Genomic DNA, 20813 nt, shown 5'->3' on the forward strand with positions numbered 1-20813 from the left:
ACAGACTAGAGAGCCCAGATATAAACCCAAGCATATATGGTCAATTAATATATGATAAAGGAGCCATGGACATACAATGGGGAAATGAAAGCCTCTTCAACAACTGGTGTTGGTGAAACTGGACAGCTACATGCAAGAGAATGAAACTGGATTATTGTTTAACCCCATATACAAAAGTAAAGTCGAAATGGATCAAAGTCCTGAATGTAAGTCATGAAACCATAAAACTCTTAGAAGAAAACATAGGCAAAAATCTTCTGAATATAAGTATGAGCAATTTCTTCCTTAACTCATCTCCTCAAACAAGGGAAACAAAAGCAAAAATGAACTCATGGGACTACATCAAACTAAAGAGTTTCTGTATGGCAAAGGACACCATCAACAGAACAAAAAGGCATCCTACAGTATGGGAGAATATATTTGTAAATGATATATCTGACAAGGGGTTAACATCCAAAATATATAAAGAACTTACATGCCTCAACACCCAAAAAGCAAATAACCCAATTAACAAGTGGGCAGAGGATATGAAGAGACAGCTCTCCAAAGAAGAAATTCAGATGGCCAATAGACACATGAAAAGATGCTCCACATCACTAATCATCAGGCAAATACAAATTAAAACCACAATGATATATCACCTCACACCAGTAAGGATGGCCAACATCGAAAAGACTAAGAACAACAAATGCTGGTGAGGATGCGTAGAAAGGGGAACCCTCTTAAGCTGCTGGTGGGAATGTAAACTAGTTCAACCATTGTGGAAAGCAATATGGAGGTTCCTCAAAAAAAACTCAAAATAGAAATACCATTTGACCTGGAATCCCACTACTTGGAATTTACCCAAAGAATACAACTTCTCAGATTCAAAAAGACATATGCTCCCCTATGTTTATCGCAGCACTTTTTACAACAGCCAAGATCTGGAAGCAACCTATGTGTCCATCAGCAGATGAATGGATAAAGAAGGTGTGGTACATACACACAATAGAATACTATTCAGCCAAAAGAAAGAAACAAATCCTATCATTTGCAACAACATGGATGGAGCTGGAGGACATTATGCTCAGTGAAATAAGCCAGACAGAGAAAGACAAGTGCCAAATGATTTCCCTCATTTGTGGAGTATAACAATGAAGCAAAACTGAAGGAACAAAACAGCAGCAAACTCACAGACTCCAAGAAGGGAGTAGCAGTTACCAAAGGGGAGGGGTGGGTGGTGGAGGGAGAAGGGGATTGGGGGTATTATGATTGACACACATGATGTTAGGGGGATCATAGGGAAGACCGTGTAGCACAGAGAAGGCACATAGTGAATCTGTGGCATCTTACTACACTTACCACTACCGATGGGCAGTGACAGCAATGGGGTATGCAGGGGGCGACAAAATAATATGGGTGAAATGTAATAACCACATTGTTTTTTCATGTGAAACCTTCATAAGACTGTATATCAATAATATCTTAATAAAAAAAGAAAAGACATGAAGGAACCTCAAATGCATATTTTAAGTGAAAAAAAGCTAATCTGAAAAAGGCTACATGGTGTATGATTCCAACTACATACACGATATTCTGAAAAAGGAAGGCAAACCTATGGAAACACTAAAAAGATCCATATTTGTCAGAGGTTAGGGAAAAGAGAGGGATGAATAGACAGAGCCTAGAGTATTTTTAGGGCAATGCAAGAAACTAGTCTATGTGATACCAGTGAATACATGTCATTACACATTTGTCAAAACCCACAGAATGTACAACACTAAGAGAACCCTAATATAAACTATATACTTTGGGTCACAATTTTGGGTCAATGTAAGATCATCTACTGTAAGAAATGCACCACTCTGGTGCAGGATTTCGAACAGTTGGGGAGACATCTCTATACATCTTCCATTCAATTTTGCTGTGAGCCTAAATTGCTCTTAAAAGCAGTTTATTAAAAAAAAATGGTGGCGTAGAAATGAAAACGGTTAGAAAACATGGGGATTAGAACACACTTTTGTTATTTAATGCTTTTGCACAACATGCTTTTGCACTAATTTTTTTTGCACCACATTTTATGTATTTTGAGTAAATATTATTGAATAAATGTACTTTGGAGATCTCTGAGCTTTAATTGCTAGAAAAACTATATGTTCTTTGTAAAAATTTTCCATTAATATCTCTTCATGTTTGAACTGTTTCTTTCTTTCATCCAAGCAGAATCCTGTTATATATATATTTTTATCAAATCTTTATTTTGCACAGTTAACTTTATCACATTATTTTGGTAAAATATTTTTTGTTTTTTCAGTTTCCTTTCCACATTTATTTTATTACATTTCTGGGTGTCAACATGTTTTAGTTTTATAAATTCAAACCTATCTTATCAAATATACCTTTATCTCTTTAAAAGTGAGCAGTATTTTCCTCCTGTACAACTAGAATATGTAGAATATGCCTTTCCATTTCCTTTACTTTGTTTTCATTGTTTAACTTCATGCACTGCACATAATAACTACTTGATAAATGCATGTTGAATTTTAAACAAACACTTATAAAATACAAACTATGAATAAATTATGATAAATATCATAGGAAAAGCAATCCTAAGAGTTCACAGTCTAATGGAAAATAAGAATGTACTCTAATAACAAAAATATATAGTTCTAAGAATTTCAAGGAATATCTGGAGTTAAATATGGAATTAAGCCATTCTAAAGATTCCGACTAGAAATAAAAGGAACTAACATTTACTGTTCACTTTCTATGTGCGTAGCACTGTGCCAGGTATTTTATGTATTATCTAAATTGATGTCATGAACCACTTATGAAATATTGGGCCTAGTGTGGAAATCTTGGGCCTATTGTGGAATACTCACTATTAAAGTGTTTCATTAAGGGAGGGAGGGAGGAGCAAAGGAAGGAAGCCCTTACACAAATGCCCAAGCACGTACATAAAATGCTTAGGAGATACTGTTATCCCAGTTTTACATGAAGAAAGCTGAAAGTTATATTAAGTAACTTCTTAAAAGTTAGGTGAGTGAGTCAGAATTAAAATGCAAAATTCCTAAGACCATACTACTTCCATCCTTTCCCCATTATCAACTATTAATTTGCTACATGCTAAATTTCCATGATGGAAATTTAACTGTTATTTAATTGCATTGCCCAATTTTTCCATTTTTAAAACAATACTGTATTACTTATCTTTCCAATTATAACCCTCATGCTATCATTTAACAAATATTCACAGAGCATCTGATAGACAATGACTGCAATAGAGGGGATGAGGACTTGACAGTATGTGCGAATGTTGAAACCACCGTGTTGTTTATGTAAAACCATCATAAGATTGCATATCAATGATACTTTAATAAAAAAATATTGACAGAGCATCTCAGGAATTGTCACAGCCACTAGAAATACAGCAGTGAACAGAGGCCTTACGTCCTAGGGGAGGAGATAAACAATAAACAAGATAATTTCCGTTAAGTACAAGAAGAAACTAAACAGTGAATCATGTTGGAGAATGACTGCATGGAAGAGAGGCTATTTGAGATTGGGGATATCAGGGAAAGCCCCCTCCAGGGAGGTGGTATTTGCATAAAGAACTGAGGGAAGAATGTTGGAGGCAGAGAAATAAGCAGAGAGAGCAGTTGTAAGGAGCAAATAAGCTCAATGCGAAACAGCTGGAGTCAAGGAAGAGTGACAAGTGAAATAGCTGGAAAAGTACATCTAAAAATAAAATATCCATCTTTTTCCAAGCATTCAGTTTCTTATGTTAGTTAAATCTTATTTTTCATGCTTTTTAACTCAATTGTTTATTAATTCCTTATTTGATTTGTGGTTTTCTAAGACTGGAAAGGTATGACCTACCATCATAATCATATGTAAACTAACTGAACTATATATTTTATCTAATTCTTGGTTGTCGGTGGATTCTAGGAAGAGCGCTGCTGCTACTTCACCAATGTACTGTTTAATATGTTTTATTTATTAAGGGATCTTTCATCTTAAACAAAGAAAAGCTGATTTGACTAGATACCATACCAAAGTATTTACTTCCATTGTTTTTTGTTTCTTTCCCCCTGAACTCTTACACTTAGAAGTCTGAAAAGATCCAGTTATTTTTACTCTTACTTATCTTTAAATTGTACCTTTACCCTTGGCAGCTTGTAAAATCCTATCTTTGCAAGGAAGTTTAAACACTTAATTAATTTAAATGTCTACACATGATTATTTCAGGGCTTCTCAGGCACAATGCTCTGAAATTCTTCTAAAAACCCAACTTAAGAAATGCCATCTAAATAAAAAAACATGATGTAGAAATTATAGCCAAAAAATAAGACATGAATGAATGTACTTCTCTTTACCACTGTTATATGCAGTTTGAATTTCCTTGTGTCTTTTCTATGTTCTTCCACTTTTCAGACTTTTTTTTCTTTGGGTGTTTTAATTTGGTTGTGCTATCTGAGGCATAATTCTGCTCTTTACAGCTTTCACTGAAAGTTTTACAACTTTTCTGCTGTATTCACAAGTTTAGCAATCACCTGAAATGGATAATCTTACATTTGTACATTCTTTCTTCTTCATCACTTTCAATGTAGTTAAACCACCTTTATTGTGCCAGCTTCAAATGGTGCCACCTCTGTGGCTCTTGGCACCTAGGCTGTCCTCGTCAGTGTAGTAAAACTTTTAAATTAGACCTGAGATTTGACAGTTGTGTTTTTTTTAGATTTTTCTACTCTTTCAAGTTGGGGGGAAAACTCTGCATTTCGGAGGCTCTTGTTGTTATTTTGCTATTTTTGGGTTTAGTTTAGATGAGGGCCCTTGTGGTGTTACTGGTAAAGAACTCAGACACTGTGTAAGTCTCATAAATACAACTACCTGTGATCACCTTTCCTTTCCTTTCAACTCTTATATACTTATGGTCATTTTGATTTTTTAAAAATCTCTCTTACCTACCTCTTAAATCTACTCTTGAATAGGAGAAAAATGTGGCTGCCACAGCACTTATTCCAATAGGTTTGATTTGGCTGGCCTGAGTTCTTTCTCCATTATTCTACATAAATTTATCCTGGAGACACACATTCAGGTTAGCCTTTTGAGACAGGATGACAATAGTTCCTTAATCAAAAAAAACTTCTCAGGTTGCTAGGGAACTAGATATTTGGAGTGCTAGTCATTTCCTCACAATCACTTGCTGGCCATAAGAAGGGGAACCACATTTACAAAAAGGGCGGGGGCTAGACCACAACCATTCAAACCCCCTGATGGAAAGTGGCATCAATAAATGAGAAGCAGCCAGATTAAGAGAATCCTCAGACTAAGCAATATGAAGCATGGCTACATCACCTATAAAATATTCTTGCCAAGTCTAACTTCCACTTACAGGTATACAAGGAAGCCAGTGTTAAAAAAAAAAGGGGTGGGGGGACAACAGGCCCCAAATGGAGTCACTTGTACTAAGCCCCACATCAGCAAACCAAGACTTAACACCTAACCTAACTGCAGTTTCAACCTCCCCCAGGAAAGTAATTTTGTAACAGTAAATCTAGAATTTCCTGTAGTGCTGACCAGTAAGTAATCCACCTGACAGACTGCATTCATCACCCAAAAAAAGATACGGTAACCCCTCTTTCCCTGTCCTTGTCTCCTTCTCCCTATAAAAGTCTACCATTTTGTTCAGCTCTTTGGAGCTATTTGCTAGACGGAACGCTGCCTGATTTCATTGCTTAATATACCCAATTTTATTTTTAAATTTACTCAGTTGAATTCTGTTTTTTAACACAAGTTAGACAATAGCATAAAGAAGCAATCAGATAAATCTAGAATATAGAATTAGGTGTATTCAACAAGACAATGACATGTTTAAAAACAAACAAAACAAAGAGTAGAGGTGCTATTCTAAAGTAGAGACTTAAGGGACATAAAGACCAAATGCAATATATGGATCCTGACAGATCGTGATGTGAAGAAACCAATCATAAAAATTAAAACAGAGAAATCCAAATATAGACAGGATATTTGATTTTATGAAAGATGTAATATTAATTTTCTTCAGTATGATAATGGTATGATTATGGGGAAAAAATGATGCTTTCTAAAATGCATATTTAAGTAATTAGGGAGAAAAGCCCTTACGTCTAGGATCTGCGTTAAAATACTTTTAGGAAAAAGATTAAGAGATGATTCAGATGAAGCAAGTGTACAAAGATGCTGATACTACTGAATGAGTGAAAAATGGGGGGTCATTATTCAAATTATTCTCTATCCTTACATGTGTTAAGATTTTATAAGTAAAACTAATAAAGTTTTTTAAAAAACCCTTTTCCTTCTCTAGCCTCCCTTGTCTGTCACTTTTGAATTTCTGTGATTTCATTCTTGATTTTACATTTTATCTTTAGTTCTAAACGGCTCATGAGAGGTTTAAGTTTTCTCTTGAAAAGTGAAAACAGTCTCTTTATGCTCCTTTATTTCCAGCTCTCTCCCTTACTTTCTGAAGACAAGTGTATATTTTTCAAAAGGCCTAGGATTTTAACAGCAATAACCTCAACCCAAAAACTCACTAGAAACAGATTTAACAGAAAGTAATGCGAATAATAGATTACCACTTTAAGAGAAAAGAAATACAAGGATAATGCCTATGTGACTACTTAAAAATAAAACAAAATTCTTTTTATATATTTGTCTGACAGGATGATGTGACTTGGTACCTTTACTTGAAATACAAATGGATAACAATAGAAAATAAAAACAGAGAAAACTGAGAGACTTTGAAAAGGGCAAAAAAAAATCATTGGTGTCCTGTCAATGTCAAATACATCCTTCAGTGTTATATCTGCCTTCCATGGCCTTAGAGATATTTCACAATTCTGTAAATTGTAGAAAACTGATAACAATGCAAATGATACTTGTCCACAGAAAAGGCAATGAACTTTGTCTGGTGGAATACAGTTGATAATTGTCCTATAAATGGATCAGTTTTGTATCCATTTGTAAAATCATTTCAGCATTCCTGATTGCTTATATATCTATGGTTCTTGAATTCTCCTTTGAGTTAGTTATACCATGTTACTGGCTCCCTCATTAATAATAAGCTAAATAAAATCTCAGCAATAGTTCATTTTATATTTGTACAAGTCATGATTTTACTTAAAAAAATATTTTTTACCTCATTTCTTTTCATAAACTGAAATGGAAATTAGAGTCTGACTAGTTTTTGAACTGGTCTAAAAAAATTATGTAAGAACAAATAACCCCCAAATTTTTATGGAACCACAAAAGATCCCATATAGCCAAAGCAATCTTCAGAAATAAGAACAAAGCTGGAGGTATAATGCTCCCTGATTTCAAACTACACTCCAAAGCTACAGTAATGAAAACAGGATGGTACTGGCACAAAACAGACACACAGATCAATGGAACAGAACAGAGAACCAAGAAATAAACCTATACTTATATGGTCAATTAATCTATGACAAAGAAAACAAGATTATACAATAAGGAAAAGACAGTCTTTTCAATAAATGGAGTTGGGAAAACTGGACAGCTACATGCAAAAGAATGAAACTGGACTGTTTAGTCTCCCACCATATGCAAAAGCAAAACTCTAAATACAAGGTCTGAAACCATAAAGTTCCTGAAAAAAATAAAAAGAAGGCAGTAAACTCTTAAATATCAGCATTAGTAATTTTCTCCTGGATATGTCTCCCCAGGCAAGAGAAACAAAAGAAAAAATAAACAAGTGGGATTACATCAAACTAAAAACCTTCTGTACGGCAAAGAAAACCATCAACAAAACAAAAAGGAAACCAATTGTATGGGATAGTATATTTGCAAGTGATAAATCCAATTATCCAATAAGAGATTAATATCCAAAACACAGAAAAAACTCACACAAGTCAACACCAAAAAACCCAAATAATCCAATTAGAAAACGGGCAGAGGGCCTGAATATTTTTCTAAAGAAGACTTACAGATGGCCAAAAGACACATGAAAAGATGTTCAACATGACTAATCAGGGAAATACAAATCAAAACCATAAAGAGGTATCACCTCACACCAGTTAGAATAGCCAACACCTAACAAAACAAGAAATTAGTGTTAGTAAGACAAGAGTAAGTTTTTTTTAGATTTCTCAAAACACTGAAAACAGGAATACCATATGACCCAATAATTCCACTTCTAAGAATTTACCCAAAGAACAGAAAATCACTGTGTCAAAAAGATACATGCACCTTTATGTTTACTGCAGCATTATTTACAAGAGCCAAGATACAGAAGCAACCAAAGTGTCCATCAATAGATGAATGGATAAGGACAATGTCTGTATACACACACACACACACACATACACACACACACACACATACACAATGGAGTATTACTCAACCATAAAAAAGATGTAACAACATGGACAGACCTAGAGGGTATTATGCTAAGTGAAATATATCAGACAAAAACAGAATACCAAATGATTTCACTTTTATGTGGAATCTAAAAAAAACAAACAAAACAAAAACAGATTCATAAACACAGAACAGACTTGTGGTTGCCACAGAGGAAGAGGGTAATGAGATGGGTGAAATAGGTGAAGGGGATATACAGGTATAAGATTCTAATTATAAAATAAATTAGTCATGGGGATGAAAGTGTAGCATAGGTAATACAGTCAGTAATATTGTAATAACTTCGTATGGAGACAGATGATAACTACACTTTACCTCGGTGAGCATCTTGTAATGTATATAATTGCTAAATCACTATGTTGCACACCTGAAACTAATGCAATAATGCATGTCAGTTATTTTTTTATTTAAAATTTCAATCTAAGTAACTGAAAATTTTAAGAAAATAAATATATAAAAATGAAAAATTAAGGCCACCTTGACATATGTCAATTGTCCTCTGGAATAATAGAACCATAAGGAAAAGTTTGCAAATAAAATTTTGAAATCTCACACTGCTAACATGTGAGAGTGATATAGTAAGAAACAGCTATACTATTCCCAGGAATGAGTAAAGTATAAATGGAGCAACTGATGGCACACATCAGGATTCTTCTACACATTACATAACAAGCAAAGCAGCAATTACTTACTCAAAAAAAACCCTAAAATAATCAAGTTTAAAAAAAGAAAAATGGAAAAAAATGCCAGAGAAACTTTATGATTAGATTAAAAGCTTCCTTTAAAGTAGAAATCAAGACATTTCAAGAGTAAAGAAAAATTACCTCTATTTTTTAAACGTTTGTCTAAAAATATCACTGCTTTTCTCCCCTTCCCCCATAAAAACAATTGTTTTCTAATAGCCCATTTATTTCAGCTCTAGTAGGTACATACCACATGCACCATAATATTTTTTTTAAGGTTTTAGACAATGTTACTGTCAGCTTCCTGGCTTTATATGATTCAGAGGCCAATCTAATTACAGTAGCTGCTATAATATTTGCTTTTTCCTCAACACTCTCCATGTCAGACAAAATGAAATTCTGTGAGATGAACACTGTATGTCTGTGTACACTGGCCAATAACAATTCACTTCAGTGTTAAACACTCATATTTTCCACCCATGAGATGTATAATACTAATGATTTATGCATTTACTTTGTCCAATTATAAAGGCATAAGAATGATTTACACATGAGTTCAAACTCCAGCCTCCTGAAAGTTTAAAGAATTCAAAATAAAATGAGATTAGAATGAACACATTTACAGCCTGCCACTGAGTGATTCTGGTATCTAAAAATTGGGTGTAGCAAATATGAACATCAAGACTTAAAAACTACTTTACAAATAAAGCTGACATTGAAACTTCTAAGAACATTAAAAAATAAATCCCAATCAAAATTATGATTATAACAACATAATCCCAAGCAACAAATAAGTCCTAATTAAATGTTTTTCCTATGTATTCTACCATTCTCCCAACCCCTCCCCACCCCTGAAAGGATGGTAGACAGAGTTGGTGAGAGAAGTAGAAAATAAAACATTTAGTCTAAATGTCTTGAGTTGTAAAATAAATCTTTCAAGTAAATTTCCACCCTGGGTTATCATACAATTTCCCCTATTCACATCTATTCATATTTTTAAACCATCCCTATAGAAAGAAAGTTAAATAAGGTTCTCTTTCAAGGACAATTTATGGTATACATAAAGTCCAAACTGTGTAACCAAAATTTTTAAAACTGTCATACTATTAAACATCAACAGGTTGACTTAACATCTGTTCTTCAATTTTTCACCCAAGTTGTTATGGTAACCAAAATACATGGGATTTGTTTCCTAAATTTAACTGATTATTTCAAGTAAATAAAATTATATCATCTTATTAACTACAAATAATATTATTACTACAACCCTATAATTATGCTTTTTTAAATGTTAGTGGATCACAGAATTCTATTTAGCTAGGCATTTATCCATGTGTTACCTCAGATTACATATAAAAAATAGCAAGGGTATATTTTTTTCTAATATGGGGGCTTTTTTAAAATTTAAAAACAAAAAAAAAGAAACTAGTTATTTTCTTAACAGTATTCTATACTAAAATACTTCAAAATGATTGGATTGTACTGCTTTGTGAGAAGTGTAGAACACATTATTTTCAAACATAAGTCAGATCTTCTTACTGCTCTAAGTCCTCTGCTCAAAACACTCCAGTGGCATTCCATTCTGAGCAAAAGCCAAGGTCTTTACAGGGGCTACAAGACCCACACCTCCCAACCTCCTTTGCTTACCCCATTCAGCCACGTCAGTTTCCCTGCTACTCCTCAAATACACCAGGCTCACTCCTGGGTGAGCGCCTGTACTTAAGTATTCCCTCTGCCTGGAAGGCTCTTCCCCCAGGTAGCCACGCAACTTACCCTCACTTATTTCAAGTCGTCGTTCAAACACCACCTTCTCAGTGAAACTTTCTCTGACCAACCCCGTTTCAGACAGCTATTTCATCACCTCTACCATCGCTGCTCACAGATTACGTGCTACGGACTGAGCTGAGTCACTCTCTCTCTAAATTCATATATTGAAGCCCTAACCCCCAATGTGATAGTATTTGGAGATGTGGCCTTTGGGAGGTAAGTAGGTTTAGATGAAGTCATGAGGGTGAAGCCCTTGTGATGGAATTAGTGCCCTTACAGGAAAAGGAAGAGACACCAGGGTGCTCACTCTACCACGTGAGGACACAGTGAGAGAGGCACCTTTGCAAGCCAGGAAGAGAAACTTCATTAGAAACCAAATCAGCTTACTTTTTATTTGACTTCTAGCTTTCAGAATTGTGAAAAAATGAATTTCTGTTGTTTAAACCACCTACTTTATGGTATTTAATTATGGCAACCCAGGACAACTAATACAGTCTTCCTCTTTTATTTTCCTCCTTAACTCTTATTACTAACTAATAGACAATAAATCAGTGATTTAGTCTATATCTTATCAATGCATTAAATGTATTGTCTGTCTCCCTTTACTGCAAAAAAAGCTTCGTGAAGGCAGGGTTTTGTCTATTTTGTTCACAACACCTACAACATCTACAATCTGGTATATAACAGGTAATTAATAAATATTTGTTGAATGCATGAATTGATTTAAACATCTTAAATGTTGATATGCTATGGTAAGGAATAATACATTTCTGTGATGATATTCAAGGAATTCAGTAAGAAATAAAAATATACAATTTTCAGTAAGTTAAATTACTAAAAAATCAAAATTACCAAAGATTTGTGTTCTCATAGAATCAAAGAATCTTTCTGAATTTTCTTGATCTTTCTCCTCTTATGAATCTGAACTACTACAGGCTATGTCTTTCCCCTACCAATTAAAGTGGAAACCCCTAATATTGTTGACCAGGATCTTTTTCTCTGCTTACTCCCTGAGTGAACTCATCCACTCTCACTGCTTCAACTGTCTCCTTTATTGGGTAACTCTAAAATCCTATTCTCTGGCCTAGACTTCTCCAAGGTCTCGTGCTATATTCCCAACTACCTTTGAGATGTACATCACTTCAGGCATATTATCAGGAATATCAAAGGAAAGAAGCTTTCGGTAGAATACAACACTGTACACCCTTAAATAGAAAAAAAATCTTAAGTAAAATCTAACAAAAAAAGATGTAGTCTTTAATAGCAAGTCTATATACTCACACAATTCTATATATTTTTTTCATTATAGAAATTACACCTATGATAGCAGGGAATCCCAAATCTCTAAATTATGATTGTGTATTCTAATTAACAATATCCTTGTGCACTATCGGTTTCACGTCACCCACTAAATTATTCCCAATATTATTGTAGAGTTTATTACTTTCAAATTGAATTTAATCACTTGGGGGAATATAAGAAAGTATATGAGGTTTTCAAATTGCATTTCTGAACTGGAATGGTTTATTTTTAGAAGAAAAATACCTCCCAATTGTTTTTCTTTGTCATTGGTTCCCAAATAACATATGTTTCTTTAAACATTTTTCTGCATACTCACTAAACAGTTATTTTAAAGGCTTCTCTAAAGTACATATTTTACTTTTCTAGAGATCCTTATGTATCTGATGATGAAATGAAAACTCAGAATTTAAGACGGATTTCAGAAGAAAGTTGGCTACAATTCACTATCCAGTTTAAGCAAATCATATACTTTCAGTTTCACTGAGCAAAAATAAAAAGAAAGGAAATTCTTAGAGAAAACCATGTGGTTACTATGGCTTTAGGGATTGGCTAAGCCTTTCAAGGTGTTAGAAGGTCCCTGGGCTGTCGGTAACACTAAGAAGACTCTTGGAGTCAGTGATCTTTAGTACAAACCAGTTACTAATATGAAATGCATATTGTCTTAGTCCCATGTTTTCCTTTTAAGATGATTACTACACATTATATCAACTAAATTTTACTGCCATTTCTTTTTCAAGTATTTTTCCTTCAAATTAAGAATATAAATGAAATATATTTAGGATAAATCTGAAGAACTCAAGTCTGATCGTCCCCAATGCTCATGAAAGGCACAAAGTATGCCCAAACACAATCAACAAATGCTGTCAGCATTCCTTTCTAAATATATCCAAAATCTGACCCCTTCCCTCCTTCTCTTCTGCCTCCATAATCTCTTACAAGATTATTGCAAGAGCCTCCTAATGAGTCTCCTTCATTCCACCCTTGCTCCACTACAGTTCACTCTCCACACGGAAGCCCCAGTGATCACTATAAAACAAGAGTCAGATCACAAATCAGATGAAGTCACTCCTCTGCTTAAAACCTTCTCTACTGGCTTCCCACATCACCTGAAATAAAATTCCTTACCATGGTTTAGAAAACTCTGCTTGATGTGGTCCCTCCCTACACCTCAATGATACCCCACCTCCCTTACTCCATTCAGCCCCAATGTCTTCCTTGAACACACCAAACATACTCTCACTTCAGGTCTTGGGCACTGGCTGCTTCCTCAGTCTGAAAGATTCTCCCCCCAGACATTCACAGGACTTGTTCCCATGCTTCCTTCCAGATCCTCTTCAGGAAGGCCCCCCGACAAACCAACACATATTTGTATGTCTTCTCTACTGACCAGCCCTTTCTACTACCTCTAACCTGCTTTATTTTTCTCTAATGTATATATTACTGCTTGACATAATGTATGTACGTATGTTTGCTTATTATTTGGATTATTTAAGTTGAATGACAGCTCCAAAGAAAGCAGAAATTTTTCTGTTCCTTGCTCATTCCTCAGCAACAGAACACAAAATTGTGGATAAGCAGTAAATAGCAATAAATACTGGTCACATGATTGAATGAATTAATCTTATGGTAACTTCTTATCCCAAACTACAGGCAAGCTATTGGCCCTTCAAATTGCATACCACTATTTCCACTTTTCTTACATATCATATTCCTTCTTGAATTAAGAATCATTTTGTGCTTAGCACCTTGAAAATATCAATACTATGTCTTATTTCTCTTTGTATCCCTTTGCATTTCTTTCTTATTATAGGTACTCAATAGTTGTTAAGCTGATTTTTTCCTCAAAAATGAAAGCTTTTTCTTTCATTTTTTGTTAAGCTGATTTGAAGTCATTCTGAAAGATACTTTTATAATACACCTGAATCTGTTGCGTTATCCTTTAGCAAACAGACCAATATCAATTTTTAAACTGAAAAATAATATTTTGCTTTCATAACCAACCAGAAAATTAATGCAAATGAGACAGAAGAGGGCTTGGTTTGTAGACATCTTACATTCATTTTGTACTGATGTGGAAACCACAGAAACACTCTGAATGATATAAAATCAACATTTTGAAATATATTGAAAACAACATGAGAGAAGGCTGCTTCAGCTTTACCCATTAATAAATTCTACCAAAAAAACACAAGCAACATAGCATATCCTTTACTCTACCTTATCAAGAAATAAGTAACCAGAAAGCCAATTAATACGAAAATATTTTTTTTCTAAGAGCAAATTTCATCATCAATATTGGAATTAATACCCAGTTGACCTAAAATTTTTGCACAACTCATTAACTGGTATTTTAACAAAAATCTTAAATCACCAATAAAAGATTATATTATGATCAATATGTTGACAAAATATACCTTGAGTTTTATTTAGACTTGCACTAAATTAGTTAAAATTAAAAGTTATGATACTAAAAAGGTTAAACTTTAGCCATCAAGAAAAGTCAACTGTACACAGAAATTTATTGCCCAAGACTTGTAGAACAAGCAGAATTTTACTTTTCAATCAAATCCTTTGAAAATTGATAATCCATAATTACAATAATCAAAATAGTTGACAACTAGAACTGTTTTTCTAGCACAAGAAATTAAAGCATTAGAAATAAATGATACAGTACAAATGATGTCTTGCCTTATAAATTAGCTCACCTGAGGTATGAGTCTATCCAAGTGCTCAGCTCGATTTCCATGAGAAGGGTGGGTCGATAACCATTCTGGTAACTTTGGGTGACCTAGGAGGCTATCTACAAATTCCATCTGCTGCCAAAACACTGAACTGGCTCTGACATCCATACAAGCCTAAAATCAAAATTAATAAAAGCACAAAATGAGCTTAGTTATGAGGATATTTTTTAAAATTAACCTTTATGGTATTACATGTTTTAAAAATATTTTCTATCATCATTTTAATAAAGGTAGAATATGCCCATTGCTTTAAAAAATCAAATAAAACAGTATGACATTTTTATTCAAAAAGAGAATGTTCACCCTCCCTCCTTATCCCTTCCTCTACACAAAATTCCCACCAACCCCACATCCAAAGATAACCCACTATTTTCAGTATCACAATTAGTAAGAACATGTATTAAGGGCAAAAATCTTCCACACAAATGAAAATTTTCTGCTTTCATGAAAATGAGATTTTCAAATCAAATCTGTTATTAAAATGTACTATAGAAATTTAACTCTATACCACTACAATAATAAAGAAAATATTTTAAATAAACATGAAAAAAAACACTCATATTTGATGTGCACATCATATATACTTTTCCTCAATATATATGCTGAAGAACATATTTAAGTCATTCAAGATTCCTTATAAGAGTATTAGACTTTTTTTTAAAAGACTAGGCTAGGATATATGAGTCTTGTGTGCATGTATGAACAAGTCCATCAAAAACTCATACACATGGAGATCACGGGAAGATGGCAGCGTGAGTAGTTCAGTGGAAATCTCCTCCAAAAATATATATATATTTATGAAAATACAATAAATACAACTATTCCTAAAAGACACACCAGTGGATATAGTACAACAGCCAGGATACATCTACATCTGCAAGAACTCAACATCACACGAAGGGGGTAAGATACAAGCTGCGGCCAGGCAGGACCTGAACGCTCTCCCACTCCAGAACCTGGCAGGAAGAAAGGAGTCGGAATGGGGAGGGAGTGAAAGCCCAGGACTGCTAAACAATCAGCTCTAGAAATCCGCACCCAGCGGGCAGACACGGTGCATGGGGTGCTGGATATTACAGAACAGAAATGGAAAAGCAAAACCTGCGGGCAGGTCCCCGCAACCGGCACCCCTGAGACAAAAGAAAAGCGAGTGCTTTTTGCAAGTCTTAAAGAGACAGGGACCCCACAGCTGGACAAAATCGTCCTAGCACACTGAGCCAGCAGCTGGGAATCTCGGGGAACTTCAGGCACCCTAACACCCTGGGCGGCAGCGCAGCTCTGAAGCCCCTCACGGCACTAAGCAGCCTGCTAGCTGTTCCCCCAACTGGCACGGACCCCAACACACCGGCCCAGTAGTGGGAGAGTGGCAATGCACACCGTGGGCGGCAGTGCCGGAGGGGACCAAGAGCAGCCTGTGTGAGCCAGTGGCACCAGAGGGGACTGGGAGCGGCTTGTGCAAGCCCACTGCAGCGGCAACTGAGCAGCCCGGGAGCAGCCCGGGTGTGCCAGTGGCAGTGGCGCCAGAGGAGCTGGGAGAGGTCTGTGTGAGCCCACAGCGGCGGCAGCCAAGCGGCCGGGGAGCGGTCTGTGCATGCCAGCAGCAGCAGCGCCAGAGGGGCATGGGAGTGGCCCGCGTGCACCGGCAGCGGTGTCACAGGGAGCAGCCGCACTCCCAGCAGCCGACCAGAATCCCAGCCCAATGCACAGCTGCCCGGGCCAGACCCAAAGGCCACTGCTGGCACACAGCTGCCTGGCAGCGGCGCCACTATCACAGAGGAGCACACCTGGCATGCCTGCCACTCCCCGCAGGGCTCCGCGCTACTCTGACGGAGACCCTGCCCACAGCAGCTTAGGGGACTAACCCAGTGGCTGCTCTAGGAGTGCGGGTAACCAACACAGGCAGTGGAGAAGGGCAAGGCATCCAGCAAGCAGGAAAGGACTTTCTTCTCCCAGCTGACACACCCGCGACCTGCCTACAGCCACCGCTATCACCATGAAAAGGCAAAAAAATTTAGTCCAGTCCAAAATAATTCACACAACCCCTGAGAGAGGATCTGCAGAGACAGATCAACCAGTGTCCCTGAAAAAGAATTCAAAATAAAAATCATAAATATGCTGACAGAGTTGCAGAGAAATATACAAGAGCTAAGGGATGATGTCTGGAGGGAGATTACAGAAATGAAACAATCTCTGGAAGGATTTATAAGCAGAATGGATAAGATGCAAGAGGCCATTGATGGAATAGAAACAAGAGAACAGGAATGCATAGAAGCTGATGCAGAGAGATAAAAGGATCTCCAGGAATGAAACAATATTAAGAGAACTGTGTGACCAATCCAAAAGGAAAAATATCTGCATTATAGGGGTACCAGAAGAAGAAGAGAGAGAAAAAGGGATAGAAAGTGTCTTTGAAGAAATAATTGCTGAGAACTTCCCCAAACTGGGGGAGGAAATAGTTGCTCAGACTACAGAAGCACACAGAACTCCCAACAGAAAGGACCCCAGGAAGACAACACCAAGACACATAATAACTAAAATGGCAAAGATCAAGGACAAGGACAGAGTATTAAAGGCAGCCAGAGAGAGAAAAAAGGTCACCTACAAAGGAAAACCCATCAGGCTACCATCAGACTTCTCAACAGAAACCTTACAGGCCAGAAGAGAATGGCATGATATATTTAATGCAATGAAACAGAAGGGCCTTGAACCAAGAATACTGTATCCAGCACGATTATCATTTAAATATGAAGGAGGGATTAAACAATTCCCAGACAAGCAAAAGTTGAGAGAATTTGCCTCCCACAAACCACCTCTACAGGGTATTTTAGAGGGACTGTTCTAGACGGGAGCACTCCTAAAAAGAGCACAGAACAAAACACCCAACATTTGAAGAATGGAGGAGGAGGAATAGGAAGGGAGAGAAATAAAGAATCATCAGACTGTGTTTATAATTGCTCAATAAGTGAGTTAAGTTAGACAGTAAGGTAGTAAAGAAGCTAACCTTGAACCTTTGGTAACCATGAATCTGATTTTATAGCATCTTACTATGCTGATGGACAGTGACTGTGAAGGGGTATGTGGGGGGGACTTGGTGAAGGGGGGAGCCTAGTAAACATAATGTCCTTCATGTAATTGTAGATTAATGATATCAAAAAAAAAATATCATACACATATGCTTATCTTAGCATAGATAATTTCTGGAAGGCTATTTAAGAAACTGCTACTAGCTGCCTTAAGAGAGTAACTGGGATGTTTGATAGTGGTGAAGGAACAGGACATTTACTTCTGAACTTTATTAATACAATAAAAATTATTCCTAAATCATATATAATGTGATTGAGTGAATATTATTATAAGCCTGTTCAATTTATTCATATTTCTTATGTTTCAAGAAATGATTGGGAAAAAAGTGATTATATTTCACTTCCCAACTAGTTTACTTTTGATTAAACAATTAAGAAAAAAATTACACTGTATTGAATAAAATGTGCTATCAGTCTTAGAATAGTGTGTTATTACACACAAAAAGGCAAATACACAACATCACCTGCTGATATAATGAGTCAACTACCACAACACAGCATTTTTAACAAACACCATTAAAACATTTCAAAAGTTGGGATAATGAAAAGAAAAACTAATTTGAAATTCAGGTAAATTTTACTCAGTATTTAAAGCAATATAATTATGTTTTTATTGTGGTAAAATATACATAAAATTTACCATCTTAACCATTTTTAGGTATACAATTCAGTGGTATTAAACACATTCACATTTTTGTGCAGCCATAACCACCATCCATTCCCACAGGTCTTTTCATCTTGTAAAACTGAAACTCTAGACCTATTAAACAATAACTCCCCATTCTCTCCTCCCCTCAGCCCCTGGCAGCCACCATTACCCTTATCAATCTACTTTTAGAGTAGATTTTGACTACTCTAAGTACCTCATGTAAGTGGATGCATACAAAATTTGTCTTTTTAGACTGGCTTATTTCACCTAGCATAATGTCCTCAAGGTTCATCTATGTTATAGCATATTGCACCATTTCCTTACTTTTGAGGCTGAATAATACTTCATCATATGTAAATATACATTTTGCTTATCCATTCATCTGTCAGTGGACATTTTATAAGGGTAGATGCTTCAGTTGCTCCCCCATTTTAGCTATTGTGAATAACTGTGGTATGTACATGGGTATAAAAGTATCTTTTTTGAGACCGTGCTTTAAATTCTTTGGGGACTACTCCCAGAAGTGGCATTGTGGATCATACAGTTTATTAAAAATTAAAAATTCTGGAGAGAGGGAAAAATGGCGGCATGAGAAGTAAGGCAGAAATCTCCTCCCAAAACCACATATAATAAGAAAATACAGGAAATACAACTATTCCTAAAAGAGTAACCAGAAATAAGAATGCCCCAGCTGGTCTACATCTACAAAAAGAAAACATCTCACAGAAAAGGGTAAAGATATAAAACCATGACCCAGCAGGACCTGAGCACTACCCCCACCCCAGCTCACAAGCAGGAAGAAGAGAATCAGAGCAGAGAGGGAGTAGAAGCCCAGGACTGCTAAATACCCAGCTCTAGAAATCTACTCCTGGAGCACAAACCCCCACTGCACAGTGCTCTGGAGATTATAGGGGCTAAAACTTAAGTCAGAGATGAAGACTGTGAGCCAATTCCCACAACCAGCTGCCCTGGGACAAAAGGAAGGCGGGCACTTTGAAAGGCTTCCCAACAGTGAGAGGGCTGCTAAAGGGGCAAGTATTCAGGAGGAGGAAAAGGTGGACAAAATCGTCCCAGCACACTCATCCCAGGAGCTTGGGAACTTTCAGGAGCTTCAGGCGCTCCATACCCCTGGCTGGCAATGCAGCCCCGAGGACCCCACCACGATAAGCAGCCTACAGCTTTCTCCTCCACGTCGGCACCTGCACGCAAACCTGCTGCCCCACCATTGCTCCAGACCAGTCAGAGAGCAGCCCCACCTATAGCAACTACACTGCTTAATGCAGAGGCTGCCCCCTGCATGCAGCTCACTGGCTGACAGGGGAGAGGGACAGGCACTGCAGCTGCAAAGCAGGAAAGGGCTCACTCTTTAGGGTAGGCACCAGCACCACTCGCCTGTGACCACTGCCATTGCTCCAGGTACTAGGCAGCTCCTAATAGCAGAGATTTTGGGCACTAGAAGGCACTGCCTACACAAACCTAGTATTCCTCACTATCCAACAGGATTATGAAAAGGCAGAAGAACCTTGTTTAATTCAAAATCCCTCAGACATCAGAAAGAGGGCTAAGTAAAACTGAAATCACCAATCTCACTGAAAAAGAATTCAAAATAAAAGTCATAAGCATACTAACGGAGTTATAGAAAAATATTCAAGAACTCAGGGAGGAATTCAAGAGGGAGACAGACCACTTAAAAAATACAGTATTTGAAATGAAACACACAGTAGAAGGATTTAAAAGCAGATTAGATTAGGTAGAGGGGAATGTAGAAATTCACCTACAAAGGAAAACCCATCAGCCAGAAAACTCGCTATTACCAGACTTCTCAGCAGAGATCTTACAGGCCAGAAGGGAGTAGCAAGATATATTCAGGGCAATGAAACAAAAGGGCCTTGAATCAAGAATACTCTACCCAGCAAGATTATAATTTCAATTTGAAGGAGGGATTAAACAATTCCCAGATAAGCAAAGCTTGAGGGAATTTTTCTCCCACAAACAATCTCTACAGGGTATTGTAAAGGGACTGCTCTAGATGGAAGTGATTCTAAGGCTAAATAGCTTTCACCAGAGAAAAGAAAACAACAGTAAAGGAAGTAGACCAATTAATTATAAACCAAAGGCAAAATTATATCAGCTACCCACAAAGTCAATCATGGGATACACAAACAGTACAGAATATGACATCTTACATATAAAGAGT

At 36.5% G+C, this 20813-nt stretch overlaps 1 protein-coding gene across 3 annotated transcripts in view; it reads right to left on the reverse strand.

Annotated features, from left to right (window-relative positions):
• OMA1 (OMA1 zinc metallopeptidase) overlaps positions 1-20813 on the reverse strand; it is an 86549-nt gene that overhangs the window by 25268 nt on the left and 40468 nt on the right. For all 3 annotated transcript variants that reach the window (XR_012130177.1, XM_073234001.1, XM_017651122.3), the window contains one exon: positions 14852-15001. Coding sequence is in view for 2 of the 3 variants with exons in the window: in XM_073234001.1 (XP_073090102.1) it covers positions 14852-15001 (150 nt within the window). In the remaining variant the exon portion in view is untranslated. The remainder of the gene's footprint in view (positions 1-14851; positions 15002-20813) is intronic.

The sequence above is a fragment of the Manis javanica genome, chromosome 4, assembly GCF_040802235.1.
Source record: "Manis javanica isolate MJ-LG chromosome 4, MJ_LKY, whole genome shotgun sequence".
In the NCBI taxonomy this organism is placed as follows: Eukaryota; Metazoa; Chordata; class Mammalia; order Pholidota; family Manidae; genus Manis; species Manis javanica.